General features: G+C 42.2%; 1 protein-coding gene across 1 annotated transcript in view; it reads left to right on the top strand.

Moving 5' to 3' along the window:
* Positions 1 to 10,196: 10,196 nt before the first annotated feature.
* Positions 10,197 to 20,427, top strand: part of HSPH1 (heat shock protein family H (Hsp110) member 1) — a 24,201-nt gene continuing 13,970 nt past the window's right edge. Inside the window, exons 1-8 of the mRNA XM_040447937.1 lie at positions 10,197 to 10,689; positions 13,200 to 13,257; positions 15,338 to 15,478; positions 16,184 to 16,306; positions 18,039 to 18,138; positions 19,259 to 19,392; positions 19,827 to 20,125; positions 20,159 to 20,239. Of these exons, the coding sequence (XP_040303871.1) occupies positions 10,583 to 10,689; positions 13,200 to 13,257; positions 15,338 to 15,478; positions 16,184 to 16,306; positions 18,039 to 18,138; positions 19,259 to 19,392; positions 19,827 to 20,125; positions 20,159 to 20,239 (1,043 nt within the window). The 5' untranslated portion in view covers positions 10,197 to 10,582. The remainder of the gene's footprint in view (positions 10,690 to 13,199; positions 13,258 to 15,337; positions 15,479 to 16,183; positions 16,307 to 18,038; positions 18,139 to 19,258; positions 19,393 to 19,826; positions 20,126 to 20,158; positions 20,240 to 20,427) is intronic.

Here is a 20,427-nt window from a genome sequence, read left to right as displayed (position 1 = left end):
CCAGGGAACCTTCCTGGCAAGATTTAGCCACTTGGTCTCAATTAACAGGGACCCTCTGTGCCCCTTCCCCAGGGGAGGTTAGGATCTGCTCTGTGTGAGATCAGATGGGAGTACAGCCCCGCCTACACTCCAGAAGCTTCACCCCATCCCATCCCCACAAATTGCTCGGCACCAGCGATATTAACCTGTGCCTCTAACAGGATGAACATGGTTCCATTCTCTGGGACTCGCCTGGTAGGGATTTTGTGCCTTAGGCGGCGCTTGAAGAGAAGGCAAGGAATTACTCAGGAGCCCTTTGGTCTATTTCCTCGTGTTGCCTGCACCCACACCCACTACCTCTCTATCGCCCAAGCCTGCCAGCCAGTGCTGGCCCCACACCCCGCGCCTCCTTCCCCCGCACTTTCCCACCCCTTTGTACCAAGCGAGGACTTCCGTATTTAACACCTGGCTCCACCAGTTACCAGCTGTCCTTTGGGAAATCACTGAATCCAACAGAGTTGTACTTGCATTTGTAAAACGAGGATGAAATAGAAGGTACCCGTCTCAGAGGGGCCCTGGAAGCTTCTCTGGAAAACACGTGTGCCCCTCCCCCCACTGGCTCCCCTCTCCTGAGCTGTAAGTACCATGTCAACCCGGAGTTTCAGGGCCTGACTTCATCCCCATCACAGAAGAAAAGGAACACATAGCAGAGCTCAGCGGAGAGACGGATGTACAAAGACAGAGCAAGTCCTGATAAGCTCACTGGAGGCCCTGGATATGGCCGAGCCTGAAGTGGAGATGGGGTGAGATATGCACCCCGAGACTTCCAAGTTACATGCATCACCAACTTCCCGTTTTTAGTTTTAGCTTGTTGGCTGGTTGGATTCGCGTTGCCCACAAAAGCTCAAACTAAAATACTCCTTTTCTGCCGTGGCTCTTAACTTAGGCAGCTTCGTGTAAGATTTTCATGAGCCTCTGGCTCCCCTGGGTGGCAAAGAGAATAAATTCACATTTCTAGGATTCCTACTTTCTACACGGGCATTTTCATTTCTACAATTTATTCACACTTTGACACCCCTAGTCTCAGATGTATTGGGGTTTGCTCTTGGCCCACAGGTGCTTTGCCAGAGAATTCCTTTTCGTGATCCACCCACTCACCTCGCTGTGGTGGTGCTGTGTCTGAAGTGAGCCAGTCGAAGCCCCTCACTGGTCCTATTTGGGGTAGCCACTGGGGTTGGATCAGATGCGTAGTGAATGACCCCAGTCAGGGGAGCAGAGGGTCACCCTCCTCCAGAAGCAGTCAGGACCCAAAGCACCACTTTGGTGTTATTACAGGTTTCACCAACCAATTGTGTGAACCAGCCCAGGTTCTAGCATGTTCTAAAAAGCCCCGGCCTTGTGAATTGGCCTCATCCAAATCACTCTGAATGAGGAAAGTGTAGAATTGAAAAAAGAACAAACTGATAGCCATTTTCATCATGCAATTTGTAAAGGCATATTTAAACACACAAAGGTCCAGCCATATGGATTTTATTTTATCACGATCAATTTCCTGGATAGCCATTGCGATTACAAACATCAACGAGGTCCTTGGAACCCTTCCTGACCTTTTAGTACCCACGCACCATCTGGAAACACATCTTTGGTACATACCACTCTGTTGTGCTTATGTTTTTTACATAATTGTCGCTCGTTCCTCACTGCGACCCTGGCAGTTCAGAAATACTAACCTGCTTGTCCCTACAGGTGTCATTCACCTTCTGTGTATTTGCATACTCTGAGAGAGAAACAGAGTACCCTTCCCCCAGCCGCCTCACCTCGGCTCAGGTGTATCTACCTTATCGCCCCCTTCCATGCCCTTGGCCCAAGTCTGCTTCTGCTTCTATGCACAGTGCTGTCGTTACAATGATTGCATCGGATAATTGAAGCGTGGTCTTTATCTTTTTTTTTTTTCTTTAAAAAGTGCTTCCTAGCACAGGGCTTCGCCCAAGGTTTATTAAATGAATATATGAATTAGAAGGACAGGAGAAGACAAAATGGCGTTTGTTGAGGACCCGCTGGCCAGAAGCCCTATGGCACTGGGGTAAGAAGGTAACAAGCGAGCATAGATAAATGGCCTGGAGACATACCTAGCACCAAGTGCACACGCATATTGAGTGAATGATGGTAGATTCACATTCTGAAGAGGAAAGCTGAGGCTCCGAGAGCTTCAGCTACTTCCTGAAGTCACAGGGTTACACTGAGAGAGCTAAGATTTGAATAAAGCTCTGTCTGGTCCCCAAGCCCTGGCCTCCCTGTAGCCTTCCATGTAACACCTCGCTGCAGCAGGCAGGCAAACTTTTTTCTGTTGATCCTGATCTTTCAAATCAATGGTAACACTTTTACATAATGACTTTCCATGGGAAGAATTCCACAAATAGTTGGTGGTTGAATGGGTGAGTGAATAGGCTGGGGGAAACTTCCAGTGCGGAGCAAACACAGGTGGCTTACAGAAGTCCAATTAGTGGCTGGTATTAGACTCCTCCTTTAGAAGGCGTACAATATCACTATAGCAATCCATTAAGCAGAAACAAAATGCACGATAAAATAACCGTGGGTAAAGGGCTCTAAGCACAATGTAACAAAAGTAAACGTAAAGAAAGTTAATCTTTCCAAGACAGTGACAAAGTTAAAATCGGTGATATTCAGAATGTTCTTAAGAATCTCTGACAGCGGAGAGGAGGCATTTTTAGCCTCCCTGCTAAAATCTGATTCTCTGGTTTTGAATTATCTGCAAAGATACGAACACAGATCTAACATTTTGAAATCTGTGGACGGTTACTTGTCTGAGCGGCCATGCGGTATGAGGAGTGCTCCGTGACCGGTGAGGACAAGTGAAGAGTTTCAGGTTCTCTTACTGGGGAAGGGTTACGAGGGAAATGAAGCTAATTGGAAGCATCACGGGTGACCAGGAGATTAAATAATCAAAGCAGTAACAGCCATAGCTGCTGTCCGTTATGTTCCCTTTCTGTGGCAGGCACTTTGCTTATGTTACATTATTGAATTAACTGGCCCCCACGATACATGAAGCGGTAGGATCTCTTACCCACATTTCACAGGTAACGTTTTCGGAGAGGTGAGGTATATAGCAGTTTGCCCAAGAGATGTTGCAGATGCGAAGATTGACACCCAGGTCCATCTGACTCCAGACACGGACGCTGCTGGATTGTCTTGTGACTCTCACTGTAAAGGCAAATCCACAGCCCCGCTGCTGGGGCCCTGAACCCTACCTACCACGCTCAGTTCCAAGAGCTGCAACCCCTTCAGTTTGCTAAGGACGTGGGCTGATCACCATCATGGCCTCCGTACAAAGCGAAGGCCTTGCACACTGAAGGTGCTCATCCACTGGGAGGTGAAGCCAAGGGCTACTCTGTAATCAGCGAGGTGCAAAGTTGACCAGTTAGCAGAAAAAGCATTTCAAGCTGAAGGCTTAGAGGCATTTTAATTATGTAAACTGGAAGGACATATTTAAAGCACAAAGTTTTTGGCCATTTTGGTTTTATTTTATTGTGATTAATTTCCTAGAGACCCACTACTATTGAAAAAGTCAACAAGGTCCTCGCTATCCGTTTTGGAAACAGCCCCGTGCCCCTCAATATTACAGTCTTTCTCCCACCATCCCTGCCAAGCATCCTCACACTCTCTTACTTATAAACTCTCCCTCAGGGAAGAGTTCTGTTCAAGGACAAATGTGATCCCCAAGGATAGGTCATAGATCACAGTAGTAAGGGTGGGGCTTCCTGTACTCCCAAGGAACAAAAATGTCCTTTGCTTTCATCTCTGTCCCCCAGGGGTAACAAGCATAGTTGGTCCTTCCTCTTCCTTAGGAGGTGTCCTGACCATTGGAAGATCAAACGCGGCCAGCGTGGGGCCGGACGAAATAAAGTTCTGTACTGGTTTGTTCTGGGAGAAAGAGGCCCTTTTCTGACTGCCTCGCAGGATTGAGCAGGACTGAGGCTGCCTTCTGCTGGTAGGTCTCTCAGCGTTTGGAAGGCCAAAGAGAAATCAAATAGGAAAAGAGCATGCATATGTTAAGAACCTTAACAGAGGCAGGTCAGGGACTTGCATTCGGCCACGTATGAGACACAACCAATAGTAAATGAGGAGGCTGGAGGCAGGTATGAAAAGGCAGGGTCAGGCACTACAGATACTCCCGACCTTTTGTTCTGGGCTAACCCTGTTCCTTCCCTTAGAGACCAAAGAGAAGAAAGTGACCTGTCAAAAAATTAAAAACAGTTGAGAAAGGGTGAACTCCTCAGAAGGGAGACTTTGCAAGGGCAAAATAAAGCGCAGTAACAGACTCGTGGAGTGTGCTTTTTTTTTTTTAATGAGAAGAAAACGACACACAAACTTCCTCAGGAAAAACAGACTTGATATTTCACAATCTAAACAGCCGGTTTCAGGTTCCTACCAGTAATTGTGTTTTTCTGTCTCTGGGAGGTTGGAGGGATACATCTTCTCCAATGCTTTACTCATACCTTAAACCTTATGTTTGTTGATATAGAAAGCAGTTGGAAGGCATGTGCTATTACTTTGGAGTGCCTCATCGTTCAGAATTGGCAGCATTTTTTGCTGCCTTTTTGCTATTTCTTCTTTTTGTTGGTGAATTTTAAGAAGCAACTTTAATCTGCATGACTCTCAGTTCTCATGTCTCTCTCTTTTCCAATTATTCCAGTTGTCCACCGCAAGACAACTGACCTTTTGTCATTATATCCATCTCTGCCGAGATCTGACTTTGTAATCAGGCAGCCGGTTCTCCTGAAGTCTCTAGAAAGAGGGATTTCATTTCACTGGGCACAAATGAAATAACAGTCTGACTTGCCCAGTGAAAACAACCCACCCTCCTGAGTGGATTATTAATTCATTCGGGAAACTGAATATACATGGGTTCCATAAACCTAAGGTGCCATCTAACAACAGCATCTGTAAAGATGCTAACATTTCTGGAACTCAGACACACCCTGGTCTCAGAATCTACGTGATGCATAAAATAAATAAATAAATAAATAAATAAATAAATAAATAAATAAATAAATATAAAAAAAAAACAGAAAAAACATAAACGACCACAGGAAAACACCAACACTTCGGTGACTGTTTCCCACTAAAATGAAGGCACTTCTTCCAACAGGCAAATCCAAATAGTGGCAGGGAAATGACTCATCTTTATTTACAAGGACTTTGAATTTACCCCATTACAGTTCAGAAAAGAGAAGACATAGGGTACCAATTCTTCTTCCTTTCCTTTTTCTCACATGTGCTGAAGAAACAAAGAAAAGAAAAAAAAAAGAGGAATCTGTTTCTGGCTTACAAATTTAGATTTCAGGATGAAAAATCAGAATATTATGTAGGGCAGCAATGATCCCAGTTATCCAAATATGAAATCTCTTATTTCTACCACAGTAGAATGGTTAAGGTAACCATAGATATAAGAATTGCTTAATAATTTCCAGTAACAGTGCAGGAATTCTAATTATTAGGTCATAAGTAAGGAAACTAAGGCAAAGAAGAGTGGTGAGTCACATACATTTGTCTGAAATAATTTATAATCACAAAAAGACTTCTCAATCACAGGCAAAATCAATCACTCAGAATGAGCAGGGCCCCTTTTCACAACAGCAAGGCATGTCCTGTAGCAAAATGGGAGACACACGATCCCTCCTCGCCTACTGGATGGAACTGTCTGACTTACTCATAGTCTGACTTAGCCTCCGGGTTCAGAATCAAACGTTAGTCTATTTTCTCTCAAAAACATCTATGCATCTTTGTGCCAGGTAAGCTTAAGTGAAAATCTTATAGATATGATAGCAATGGTTCTCAATCAGGGACATTTATTTTCCTACTCCTGGTGGCTAGTGGGTAAAGACCTGTGGTACTGCGAAACACTCTAGGACAGCCCATACACAACAAAGAATCATCTGGCCTAAAATGTCAATGGCGCCAAGGTTGAGAAACCTGGTGTTAGAGGAAAGCTGACACATGTCTCTTTTTTCCCAGTAAGTTTGTGATGTATGTCTGTCTCCTGATAATTCACCAAATATTTATTGAGTATCCATTATGGCACTGTGAAGAAAAAAAACAAGGTCACTGCTTTCCTGAGCCACACAATTTGAAGAGAGGAAATAAGCAAATAAATAACTAAGTAAACAAACAATTTAATTTCAGAGTGTGGTACCTATTGTTAAGGAAATAAATGGATAACAATAGAGAATAACTAGAAGATGTTTTCGATAGTATAGTCAAGGAAGACCTACCTTGCGGAGGAAATTAGGATGTTTTTAGCAGCAAATAACAGAAACTCCCAAGTCAAGCTGGCCTAAACAGTGAGGAAAAATATGGTCTCACCTAACTCCAGAGGTAGGATGGATCTCAGGATTGACTTAATGCCCAGGCTCCAATATCTATCCAAGTGTCTATTCCAACTTCCTTTCCAGCATGGCAGTAAGGTCCATCATAACAATTGTCGGTCTCATAACCTCACTTAAGGGTGCCTACGGGAAGGCAAGGGAGATGGAATGGGGCACCCATGGAACGCTCACATCCCAGTGTTCTAAGCAATAACACTGAGAATCACCTGAGTGGACTGTGTAGGTCACGTGCCCATCCCTAAACCAATGACTGTGGCCAGGAAGAATGGAATGTGCTGATTGGCTTAAACCAAACAGTGACTACCCTTGGCTGCAAGGTCTGGCATCAGCTTCTCCTTAATAACTAAACAATCACTTGGGTGTTTCTTGGGGAAGAGTGATGTCCTAACTGGGGGGCACTCAGAAACTTTCTCTGTACATGAGATTCAAACTCAGTTTTGGAGACTGACAAGGAGCTGGCCTAGCCAAGAGCCCAAGGAAGAGCTTGGGGGTGGCGGGGTGCACAAAAGCTTTGAGGTGGCGAAAGGAGGTCATTGGCCCTCCAAGGAGAAAGTGGTTCACACTAAGCTTGGAGGGGCAGATATGAACTTTATCCTATAATTTGAGTTTTTGCTAACCACATTTGTTATATGGTGATTCTTTTTAAGTTGGGAGGGAAAAAAAAAAAACAGTCTTTATTTCCTTCAGGATTTTTCCATGCATTCCTACTTTTAGGTAATCATTCTTTCTAGTATCACTTAAAATTAAGACAGAATAGGTTTTATCAGAATTAATTGTCAAAGAACAATTTTCAAGTTAATATATGAGAAGGAAAAATCTTTTAGAAAGCAAATATTGGAAAAGACTCAAATGGACAAGATTTGAGGCGTTTGAGCATTCAGATGCACGGGGACTATAGAGAAGCTATGCAAAACTCCTGATTTGGAACAAATTTTCTTCGCTTCTGTAACCCCCCGCACCTGGCACAGGCTGAATACAGAGGCAGCCACAATAGTGACTCACACCAGAAGTTGAAGATCATGGGCACTTTCGTGTCCATTATTCTACCTACATGGCCATTGTTTTGCCCATCTCTTCCTTCCTTTTAAGGAAGCCCATCACAACTTTTGTTTATATTTACTGCACATGATCTCTCGGAATGGCATTTTTGTTTGGGCTTTTCTTTCGTCTTTGCATTTTTGTTTTATTATTCTTTGGGAGCTGTTTCTGTTTCCAATGTTGATGACTCTCTTGTTCATCAAATATGGGGGGAAAAACCCTAGTAACTGCAAGGATACCCGCTAGCAGATTTAGGGTAAAGTCACCTTAATTCCTTGTTTCCCTTTGGCTCCATAATTAGCAATGATGTGTTGGGATAATTTTTGTCTGTTCTTTATTTGATCCTAAAATTTCTGACACTATGACAGAAATAGTGTGAGAAGTTATGTGTATTAAAAATGTAATATATCGGGGCGCCTGGGTGGCTCAGTCGGTTAAACGTCCGACTTTGGCTCAGGTCGTGATCTCGCGGTTTGTGGGTTCGAGCCCTGCGTCAGGCTCTGGGCTGACAGCTTGGAGCCTGGAGCCTGCTTCGGATTCTGTGTCTCCCTCTCTCTCTGCCCCTCCCCTGCTCATGCTCTGTCTCCCTCTGTCTCTCAAAAGTAAATAAATGTAAAAAAATTAAAAAAATAAAAATGTAATAAATCAAAATAGTAAAATAGGATAAAGTAATATAAACAAGGATTCTAATTGAATAATAAGCATAGTATCATCTAATTAGATAATAATGTGATAGTTCATACGGCCCCTACTCCCTCACCTGTCCCAATAATTAGTTAAGGTGAACTGATTAAATAAAAGGGGGCTACGAACATGTACAACTCAGCATTCATGGAAGCGTGAGCTGAGATAGCAGTTGTGGTGCTGGCTTTTCTTGAATAATATTACTACCACTATAATTTGTTGAATGCCTACCACCATGTAGATGTTGTATTTATATGTAATCCTTCCAAACTCCCAACGAAGATAGTTATCTCCATTTTTACAAATGAAACCAAAGCCCCAATAACAATTTGAAGATTACCCAGATATCACATAATAAGGACATACGTTTGGTGGTTTGCATACCCCCCCCCCCTCAATTATTACATACAACCTACGAGGTGGAACTCAAGAAGGTTTAGTAATTATCTCAAGGCCTCACAGCTGGCAAATTCATACGTATCTAGAGCCAGAATCAAAGCCCATAAAGTCTAACTCTGGAAGGCTGGTACTCTTACAAGCTGTGCTATAAAGTATCTTAGTATAGCCCAGGATTTGAATCTGACTTGAAACTGTCTAGCTCTAAAGGCAAGAACTGTTCCCTTCTTTCTGTTCAAAGGTGCTACCATTCCGGTAATTTTAATACAAGGTTTTGTTATGCAAACAAAGCGGGGGTGAGAGAAGTTTTTGGAAGGCAAAACAAAAAATCAGTACAGCTAAACAATTTTCAAAGGTAAGAATACAATCACCTTTAGATAGCTACTGAAGCAATTAAAAGTTAAGTAGTTCGTCTAAATGCGGGGCCAACCATCGAAACGCACATGCAATTTACTTTGTATGTAATAAAAGCCGGCCTCCCAGGCTTCTATTATAACCTTCTAAGAATTGCCATACTCTTCAGGAGGACATATTTTTGTATCTCCAGCTCACTACTACTACCTTATCCAGTTACGCACATGTGAACTGTGCTTATATTTCTACGTGCCCGGGGGGAGAGTGAGCAAGGAGTTATCAGGACAACTTGAAAGACACAGAAGTGTGTAAAAGACGTAATAGCAGCAGAATTCCACCTTTTTTTTTTTTTTTTTTTTTTTTTTTTCATTTTCGTCCTTGTCTCTTTACCGAAAACAAGCTGACAGCAACACCACTGTTCAGGGAAAGAAACAAGATCAAACAAGAAGCAAAACTTAATAATTTATGGCCAGGAGTGGCAGGGTAAAACGAGGTCTGCTCAAGTCAGACTTCAAAAATAAGCAGCAAGGGATACTACAGACAGCCTTCCAAATTACGCCACATTTAAAAGGGCTTCCTTTACAAAGAAAACAGTAACAACAACAACAACCTCTTATAGTTTATTCCACAAAAAGAATATCCTGCCGGCTGATGAATACAAGAACTTTTAACACACACCCTGTGCCTATTATTAGCCGCATCGACGGAAATTCCTTCTTCTAATTCATAATTCACTGTGGAGTGATCTGTACAACAATAGAAGCGAATACACACCAAACAGCAAACAAGATGCCACTGCTGGAGAAGGCGCGCAAACACAGTACGGGGAACCCGGCCTCTCCCGCGAACTCCCTAAAACAAAGCCGGGTCCCGGCACGCACTGCGGCCGGAACTACATATCCCAGCATACAAGGCGCACACCGGCTCCCGGCCGGACTACGGTTCCCGACATGCTCTGTTGACAGCTGGTCGGCCTCCTCAGGGTGTAGGGGTCTAGGGTCTCCGCAGAAGTGGGGTTTGTTTCCCCGCTCTCAGCCCCTCGGGGTCGCACACCATCACCCACTAGTGAACTGTGAAGATTACGATTTTGGGGGTCAGTCTTCATTGTCCGTTTTATTCGTAGAGCAAAGAGCTGTGGCTAGGGCGGGCGGGGACGTAGGTGGGTCAGTCTGGCCGGCTTGAGCCAATAGCGCTGGAGCGGCTCTTCTGCCACTATGGCAACCGCGGCCGACCCCAGAGGGACCAGCCACCCATTGGGTAGAATCTTTCGAGAAGGCTCGAGAAGAAGGAAGCGGAAGTGGCACGTGGAGGGGCCGGTGGAGGCGCCGGTGAGTAAATGCCGCAGATTCTGGAAAGTTCTGATCAGTGCGATACATAAGGCTGAGGAATTGGGACCTCCCCTTTTGGGTCGCTAGTTGAGCGCCGCGCCGGTGAGCAGCGGGTGCAGATCGAGCCAGTCCTCCCGAGCTTGAGGAGCGCCCCGCGGAGACCGAGCGCCGCTTTCTCCCGTGCTTAGTCCTCCGAGTGCTGCCACTGTCCCCGGGAAGCCGGAGGCGCCGGCAGGCGGGCCGTTCGCGTTTCCGTCCGAGTGACAGAGGAGCGGTCGGACCCCGCGGGAGCCGCGCGCGGCCGGGGCAGGAAGCGGCTGCCGAAGCAGCGGGAGGGCGGCAGGAGGACGCAGACCCAGAGCCGAGGCGGAGGCGGAGGCGGACCGCGACCCGGCCATGTCGGTGGTGGGGCTGGACGTGGGCTCGCAGAGCTGTTACATTGCGGTGGCCCGGGCTGGGGGCATCGAGACCATCGCCAACGAGTTCAGCGACCGCTGCACCCCGTAAGTGGGAGCCTGCGGGGGCGCCGGGGGAGGTTCTGGAGTGCGGAGAGAGAGCAGGGGCCGGGGCTGGGGACCGTGGGGACCCGGGGCTCGCGGGCGGGCTGCGGCGCGCCGGGCCGAACGGAGGGCGGTGTGGGTAGCGGTGCGCCCCTGGGGAAGGTTGGGAACCGGCGGCCCGGCCCGGCAGGACGCTTGCCCGACAGGGGTGGGGGCTTGCCGTCGGGACTGGGGGCGGGGGGTCGTTTTGGCGATCCCGAGGCCAAGAATAGTCTCAGAGTGGAGAGTCCCAGGGTCGTCGCTTCTGGGGCGGGCTTCCTACTGATGGGAGAGCTAAGGCCAAGCCCGCGATTTCGTTCCCTTTTCTTGGCAAGCCTCAGTTCGCTGCTTCCGCGGCCGCCCCCGTTTCCCCACGCGGCTTCTGAGCTGACTGAGCCGCCCCCAGCTTGTCCCCCTCCTTCCGAGCATGCCTCTGCGCACCGCAGATGCGGGGCTGCTGAGCTTTTTCTTCCGCATTGAGTCTCCGAAATGAACTAGAAGCTTCCAGAGCCTGTATGCTGCTGCTTGTCCAGTGAGCGGGCGGATTGTTGTTAGCGACCGCAGAATCACTCCTTTGATAGATGCCTTTTCTTGCGCACTTTCCGTTGCTAACGCCGGTAGACTTCGTGCCTGGGATCGTTTGTGAAGATGTAAACGGCCTTTTGCTCGTTTTAGGAGAGCCATTCAGGAGGAATCCTAAATCATGTTCTAGTTTATTAATTTTGCACAGTTCAAATAAAGGAGATAAGACGAAAATTGCACACTTTTGTGCTAGAATTCGGGGATGGATGTGGTCAGGATTAGAATGTTCTATTCCACAGCAGCATGGGGTGGGCAAGGGCAACATTTTATTAAAGCAACTTTTTCAAGGGGCTTATTTTCTGAAGATCAGCATGCAAACACGCCTGCATGTACATTGATGGAAACAACTGATTCCTTCTCGGGAAAATTAATGTAGGTAGTAATTTTTTCAACGTCTGAAACCCAAGATAAAAAGCCTAGAATGATACCTTGAGCTCACAGGTAGGATGACCGTGTTTGTATCGCTGTTTGAGTGCAGATGGCCATTTGTGAAGGTGAACGGAAACTCAGAAAATTAGCAAATGTTTGACATTGATAGTACCATTGGAAAGACTTATTCCACGATTCTACCTCTTTGCAAATCTGCGGTCTGTTCTTTAGATATGTAAAGGTCTGTATAATTGGAGTACGCTAAGAAAGACAGTATGTCAGGCTTTCCTGCTTAGGTACAATTCACATCTTTGTTCTCTTTGATCCAATAAAAAAGAAAAACTGTTCAGATGAGACTAGGAAAATATTGTATACGTGACTGTGGTGACCACTGTGAAACTGAAGACAGCAGGTATGTCCCTAGAAAAAGGTAAACAGAGGGCAGCATTGGAGTTCCCTGTGATCTTGTTGATACAATAGATATTTGACTCACTTGCATTGGCCACTATTAATTTCCAAGTGGAAAATGAGTAAAGTCGTTCTGCAAGTGAATGGTTACTCTAGTCCTAGAATGTTACTTTGTTTTCAGAAGGTTCTAGCCTTTGCTTGAACACTTCTGCGGCTTTTAGGATGCTATTTAGAGCACCTGCACAGATAATTTGGGTCTAGGGTATCAGAGCAACCTTAAACTTGCTGTGCAGCCCGGTGTTTAGTGCCCTCAGCATATTCCCACTTTGTTCACCTACCTGCGCCTTGATTTAAAATCTGATTTGCGTTCCTCCTGACAAGACTTGAGTTTATCTGTGCTCTGTGCTACCATTCCATTTCCATTGCTGAGAAGGCTGCCTCACAGAGGTCATTTTTCATCTCTTCAAAGCTGACTTAATTAATGGAACTAATTATTCATGCTTTTCCCTCAACAATTATACTCTGTTTGCTGTGGTACTTGCTCTGCATCATAGTTACTTGGCCTCCTTAAGTAGAGTTCCCCGTAGGACCCTTTTGTGCTTTTAAACTGCAGAAACCTAACTTAGGCCAACTTGTTTGGATTCATAAATCCGTTGATCCTGAAGGGGTGGAGGTGTATCAGGACAGTAATCGGTATGACAGTGATACTTAGATTTGTACAGAGTTGCCAACTGAGAGTGGAATTCACTCCATATATTTTGCTGATCATGTGGCTAGGGCCAAATTAATAATTCCTTTTATTCAAAGTATTTTCAGAGTTAATGTCCATTTCCTAATAATTGGGGACCTGGAGAATTACACGGGTATTTGAAGTAATGGAAAATGCTCCCTGAGCCATGAGCAGACTTTTTTGGCTAACTGCCCGTTAGATTAGATTCTCAGAGTAACAATTAAGTGGGCTTCTACTAAGTATCTGACTAAAGCTTTAGACTACAACATTGTGCCCTACTTGTGCCGCCCACCAGCACCCCCCGACCGTGGGTAGGAAACTGGTGTATTATTTTCTCGTCTATGCTTTTCAACATTTTGAGACCTGTGGTTTGTATATTTTCTAGATCAGTCATATCATTTGGATCAAAAAACAGAACCATTGGAGTTGCAGCCAAAAATCAGGTATGTTCTTTAAGACCATTCTGGTCACGTTTTTAAGGGAGAGGTTATGAAATATCGTAGGCTGTTTATGTTTGAGTTTTAGAAATGTAATGTACGTGTTCTTTAAGAGCCCTTAGATGGTTATTTTTTCTTTGTTCCCTTCCTCTTTCAGTGAGTAAGATCTGTCTTAACTTTCTAATCTGCCAACCTTAATTTTTAGTGATTTTGCTACCTTCTAATTTATCTAATTTTTAAAAATTATAAATGAGACACCTGAAGTTCTTTCATGTGGAATTGTGATACTCATTTAAGAGTTAAGGAAGATTTCTTCTAGAAGTTCTATATTTTAAAAGCATTTTCAGGTTATTTAGTAAGGTAAGACTGGGAGAACTGTCTATCTAGGTGTGTGCCGTCTTCAGGGTAGCTATTAGATACACTTGAATTCGCCTCCTCTGCATTGAAATGGGAAGTAAGTAAGACATACGCATGAGCTTTTGAAGTCTTACAAGGAAGTAAAGTATCTCCTTAATATTCAACATGAGTACATGTTGAATGACAGTATTTTGGATCTGTTAGACTAAGTCACTGAAATTAACTTCACTTGTTATTAATGTGACTAGAACATTTATATATGCCCCTTCCATTTAGGGCTCACATTATAACCAGGAACCCTTAGGGTTGGGGAGGAAAAAAATAAAGGAAAAGAACACGAAATTTGAAATCTGTTTGGAGAGGCTGTAAGAAAGAGATTGAAAAAATTCTTTTAAACACAGAAAATAGTACTGCTGAGAAAGAAGCAAAACTCTAAACCCTGGAATGCTATAATAAGGCAAGTTGGAAGAGATACAAGGCAAAGGAGAGAAAAATAGCTATGCACACTCAAAATGGTGTACTTAAAAGAAAAGGGACACATCAGTGGAGGAACTGTCTCCCTCAATATGGCTATTTAGAATATTGATATGCCAGACCTTAAAATGCTGTTGCAGTTTTTTTGTGGCTCTGTGAGGAGACTCAGTGGAGGCTCAGATGTAGCCTGTAGGTTACTAGATACACTTCAACTCCATTTCAGAATCACAGGGAATTTTAGTACATAAACATGCTTAAATTCCATGTTTGAAAAACTACTACTGCCAGGCTGTATTCCTCCCTTTAAAAGAAGTAGACCAGAGAAAACAGTAAATAGGAAACTGTTCTGGTATTTTCATTACTTTAGAAGTCTGTTTTTGGGGCGCCTAGGTGGCGCAGTCGGTTAAGCGTCCGACTTCAGCCAGGTCACAATCTCGCAGTCCGTGAGTTCGAGCCCCGCGTCGGGGTCTGGGCTGATGGCTCAGAGCCTGGAGCCTGTTTCAGATTCTGTGTCTCCCTCTCTCTCTGCCCCTCCCCCGTTCATGCTGTCTCTCTCTGTCCCAAAAATAAATAAACGTTGAAAAAAAAATTAAAAAAAAAAAAGCCTGTTTTTAATCTTTTATTTTAATTGTTTCTGTATTTTAAATACAGTTTTCACTGTTGAGTGCTTTGAGTGAAATATACTATGAAGGTGGGACTTTTTAATCCGGAGTCTGATCATCAAAAATAAGCAGTTAAAAGTCACTTAGAAATTTTGAATGATCCTTGCTGCTTCTGCTTTTTGGTACCGATAATTAACATTCCATGATTATAGCAGCCCGTGTATTTTATGGCACACAATGTTTATCCTGACCAATTAACAATTTATTAGACCATAACAATTAACGTTAACTTTTCTAAAAAATGTAATTTGACTTGTAGTGCTTTTAGATCTCCTTGTTCGTGTATTCGGTGGATAATAAGTTTAGTGGGGAAAAAGGAATGAAATAAAGGGATGCAGTTCTTGATTTGTTCAGGGCTTTAGAGGTAGTTTCCCAATCTTTGATTTTATCTTGCAGGGTTTGAAATCTTTTTAAAAGTCTGTAGTGACAGCATTGCCTCCTGTTCCTTCTCATTTCCTACCTTTTGGCATTTCCCAGGGTTGCAGAGAAAGTTACTTATGTTGTGGTTTGAGTCGTACAACTGACTTTTTATAAAATTATAATTACCGATGTTCCAATTAGAAAAAAAAACTAACTTCTCATTTCTTTTTCAGCAAATCACTCATGCAAACAACACAGTGTCTAACTTCAAAAGGTTTCATGGCCGAGCATTCAATGACCCCTTCATTCAAAAGGAGAAGGGAAACTTAAGTTACGATTTGGTTCCAATGAAAAATGGTGGAGTTGGAATAAAGGTAATCTAACTGACTAACTTTAATGTGCTTAATAGGAAATGAAATTCACCTATAGAAAAAAACGCCTAGTTCTTAATAAATGTTTACCTCAAATTTTTTAATTAGATGATCTTTTTTTTGTCAAGTTCTTTTAAACTGTAGGTATATGTTTTAATGGCCGAAAAGTATTTAAGTGGCATATATTGCTATAACTTAATTAGTATCTTATGACTTCTTTATAATTGTTAAAATTTAGGTTTACTTAGTGGTGCTTAAAAAGTTCTCCATTGTGTTACAAAAGTCTGTTCCATTACGGCCCAGTTGCAATTGCTTGAAGAGCACTCGTGTAATGCAACCAGAGATCTGTTCTTAAACTAGCAGAGGCATTCCTGTGTTATGACCTACACAAAATGATATTTGTCACAGTGATTCATCTCTTCAGTTAGAATGGAAAAATACTACTTTGTATATAATGTTTTCACTAGTACTTTGGGTAGGGGGAAAATTTACCCTAGATTTTTTTCCTCTTCATCTCTAGAGAAAAGTTCTTTGTTGCATTTTGGGTTTGGTTGGTTTGGTTTTTGGTGTCCTGTTCCTTTCTTCTTTAATGACAGCTGCAACAATAAAGATTTTCTAGAAGAGGATATGTAATAATATATGGAAGTTAGTATTAGCATGTAAACGTTAAGTACTACACCGTTTAAATGTTTTCTTTCCCTTATACAGGTAATGTACATGGACGAAGAACATCTGTTCAGTGTGGAGCAGATAACAGCCATGCTGTTGACGAAGTTAAAGGAAACTGCTGAAAACAACCTCAAGAAACCAGTAACAGATTGTGTTATTTCAGTAAGTAGAATTCAACAAGGCAGTATGTTTTCTTTTAATTTGCCTTTCTTCCTACCCTTTAAGTGTTATTACTAGAGATCAAAATCCTACTGGACTGTATTAACAGAGTGTTCAGGAGCATTTCAGAGTATGTTTGAGTGGTATTTTTAGCAAGAAGTTGCAGGAGTTCCTGACTGGAGGTGCAAATCAATCTCTTGCGGGACTCTTTGAAAAGACTGGTCGGTTGAATTGGAAGATGTTCTAATGCTGTCCGTTAACAACACTGTTAGGCAACCTGCACGCTTAACGGGGATTTTCAGAATTCTGTCCATTGTGAACCAGTTCACTAGAAGTTTTACGATGTAACCTACCAGTAGTGACAAAACTTAAAAGATTTTTAGCACTGGAAAATCCACTATCAGTGGACAGTTGATAAGTTATCAAGGGGTATTTGAAAAGGACAGAAGTCAGTCTTTTATTTGGACGCCAAAAAGGCAGCTGTAAATTCTGCTTTCCCAAATGCGTAGGGTCACCTTTTGATCTGCTCTGGTTATGCTCCGCACTAAGACTGTCTATAACGGACTACATCACGCGTGGTCTTTGCATTACAACATGAGCAGGGTGGCCTGCCCAGACCAGTCGGAAGCTTTGGTGACAGTGTGTCCTAAGATGTGAAAGGATGAGGTAGAGAGCCCAGTCTTGCCCTTGCAAGACAGAATATGTTCTACTAAAAAGGAGTATTTGGCTGTTGCATGGAGAAATAATATTAATCTCAGGTAAAATTAAGAATTAAGTTACAAGTCAGTAATTTTTCCTTTTTTTTTTTTTTTTTTTTTTTTCCTAAGTAAGCTAATATGGAAAAACTGCTGAAAGCAGTGTTCCTGATTTGAAAAGTGAGCAGAGACCCACTTTTGCTCTTGCCTCTCTTTCTGAAGCAGCTGCAAATACTTTGGGGAAAAAAATGAAAGCCACTGTACTAAGTTTTCTCTTAGGTACTTTCTGGTTAAGTGATTCTATGAATGTATTGTTAGATTCTCCTGTAAGAGTGTCCTAGTTAAAGTGCTGTCCTAGAAAGTGATCAAAAGAATTAACCTAGCGAAAGCACAGGTCAGCACCATAAGAAATTTCATCCCATCCCTTGAGCTGTTTTTGCTCTTCTTTTTAGGAATATCAACAGGCTTTGCCAAAAAATGTTTTTGTTATCTTAACAGGTCTACAGAATTAGAAGGTACCCCATCATCTATTAATGCTTGAATACAGTGAATAGCAAACTGCAGGGCGGTGGTGTATACGAGAATTAACTGTGCGTTACCTTTAGGTACCTGTAGTATTGTCTGTAGTTTAGTTATGTTTAACATTAAATGTTGACTTAGCATTGTGGTTTCCAAATAAGAAGTTTCAGACTAGCTTGGAAATGGTATTTCATACACTTAGATTTAAAGCTTTCTTTTATTAGGTAGAGGCAGTTGTCACTATGTCTTAGTGAAGATTCCTGATTAATTTTTATTTTGGGTTAAAATTTGGTTATAGTAAAGATTACTTTGATAATACAGTTTCGGGGCATTTTTTTTTTAAACAGCTACTCTTCTGAAAGTTAGGAAACTTGCTAGAAACTAAGTGTAAATGTCTATTTCTGTTTTATAACTTTGATAGGCACATATTTATCTGGACTGTTGTTAATGTGTTATAAGTGGTCGTGAGGAATTTGTGTGTGTTCTAGCCAACTTAAGGTTCTTTGTTTTCTTGTTGGTAGGTCCCCTCTTTCTTCACAGATGCTGAGAGGCGATCTGTATTAGATGCTGCACAAATAGTTGGCCTAAACTGCCTACGACTTATGAATGACATGACAGCTGGTAAGAAAAAAAAGCTACTTTTGTGTAGAAGTGAATATACTATCAAAACTGAGTTAAGACAAGTCAGATATCCTAGCCAAACATTTTTTCATGTACCCGTAGAAACATAGCCTATTAAAAGACATGGGTTAGATTTGAAAGCAGAAATTCTGTTTTTTTTTTTCAGATGCTTATGTTTAATGAGAAATTGTCACTGTGTCAGTTTATGAATCTGTTGTCATTAGGAAGTACTTCTAGGTATATATTTCAGTCCTTTGTATTATGTGTGTTGGATTTAGTTTTTTATTTCCTCACATGGTTTTTATAGTTAAATTTTCCCCAAACTTAGGATTTTGGGTTTCACAGCTACCATGGCTACGAGTATTAATGAGGTTAAAAAAATTTTTCCCCCTTAGTCATTGATCACTCATTTTCTATCAAATATTGATTTAAGCTGTACCATTTGCCAGACATTGTGTTAGGTACAGATAGGGTGGTGAGCGGACCAGTCACTGTTCCTTCCTCCTAGAGCCTTTACTAGTTTTTTATGATTACAGGTGAGCAAAAAGTCAGTTACAATTTAGTGTATTCAGACAAAGCAAGTAAGACTTTATTCCAGAATATTTCTAATATGTGTATTCTTTAAAACTCTTAATTCAAATATCAATAAAGGTGTATTCTTAGGCTATACATGTTTAGAAACATGGTGGCTTCAAAGTTCAGAAAAAGCTGACCCAGTCTCCTTAAGGTAGATCCGTTACTTGCCTTGGCTCTAGAAAGAAATTGGTAGGAACTGCCATTGCTATAGTTGTATATTAAATTCTTAATTTTTTTGGATAAGCATTCTCCTGGCAGGTTGTGGTTAAAATGTAAGTATGGCGTAATTAGCCTGCTAACGTTTGTGGTTACATTTCATTGTATTTGCACCTTGTACATTTTCTTTGTCACATCTCTTCATTGAAAAGTAATAGAGCATTGTTCTAAAATCAGAAAGGGAAAAAATTATGCCATGAAAATTAGTATGAAGTCAGGTGTGAAAGAAACGTGTTCACCAAGTTTCCTGCATGTATAATTCTTTCGGTAATGATGAAATTCCTAAGAAAATGTGAAACAAGAAATTGAAACAGTTATTTTTTTGTAGTTGCTTTGAATTACGGAATTTATAAGCAGGATCTCCCAAGCCTGGATGAGAAACCTCGGATAGTGGTTTTTGTTGATATGGGACACTCAGCTTTTCAAGTGTCTGCCTGTGCCTTTAACAAGGGAAAATTGAAGGTAAAGTCATAAATTTGAACTAAATGACGAAAACATATTAAATGTGTTGTAGTTGTCATTACTTTAAGCTACTGAGCCTTCTTGACTTTGTGCTTCTTAGGAAGCAGAATTTGGGGTACTATAGTAACAAGGACTTATTCCTAACACTGCTCCCCATAAAGATGACGTGATTATTTTAGGAGACCCTTAAGTGTTCTTGCTTAGGAAGGAGAAGCATTTTAAGATTATCTTCTATGTAATCATTAAAAGTAAATTAGAGATTCAGCATTTCATTTGGATTTGGTGGTAACATTTTTCTTAGATTTCATGTTACTATAATTTAAATAAAAGTTTTGATCTTACTAGTCTTTAGTTGTTTGTGTAGTAATATTTAAGATTCTGATTAAAAATATGATTGAAAATAACCAGATTATTTGTTGTCTTAACTAAATTAGGTACTGGGAACAGCTTTTGATCCTTTCTTAGGAGGGAAAAACTTTGATGAAAAGTTGGTGGAACATTTTTGTGCAGAATTTAAAACTAAGTACAAGTTGGATGCAAAATCCAAGATTCGAGCACTGCTTCGTCTGTATCAAGAATGTGAAAAATTGAAAAAGCTAATGAGCTCTAACAGCACAGACCTACCACTGAATATCGAGTGCTTTATGAATGACAAAGATGTTTCCGGAAAGATGAACAGGTGCGTCTTGAATTCTGCTAGATTAAACAGAAGAAACTTCTTGCTGAAACTATAGCCCAGGTGTCAGTCTAGCTGTGGTGTTGAGAGTCTTGGTCCACATTTTCAAGATTATATGCTATATACTAGGACTGTTCACACCATTAGAATTAGGGTCACTTGTGTGAAAAGGTTTTTTATTTTTTTAAAGAATAGGTTTTGGGGCGCCTGGGTGGCGTAGTCGGTTAAGCGTCCGACTTCAGCCAGGTCACGATCTCGCGGTCCGGGAGTTCGAGCCCCGCGTCAGGCTCTGGGCTGATGGCTCGGAGCCTGGAGCCTGTTTCCGATTCTGTGTCTCCCTCTCTCTCTGCCCCTCCCCC

The sequence above is a fragment of the Herpailurus yagouaroundi genome, unplaced genomic scaffold (genome assembly GCF_014898765.1).
Source record: "Herpailurus yagouaroundi ecotype Mexico unplaced genomic scaffold, PumYag 197, whole genome shotgun sequence".
Taxonomy (NCBI): Eukaryota; Metazoa; Chordata; class Mammalia; order Carnivora; family Felidae; genus Herpailurus; species Herpailurus yagouaroundi.
This window is presented reverse-complemented; position numbering and strand designations above follow the sequence as displayed.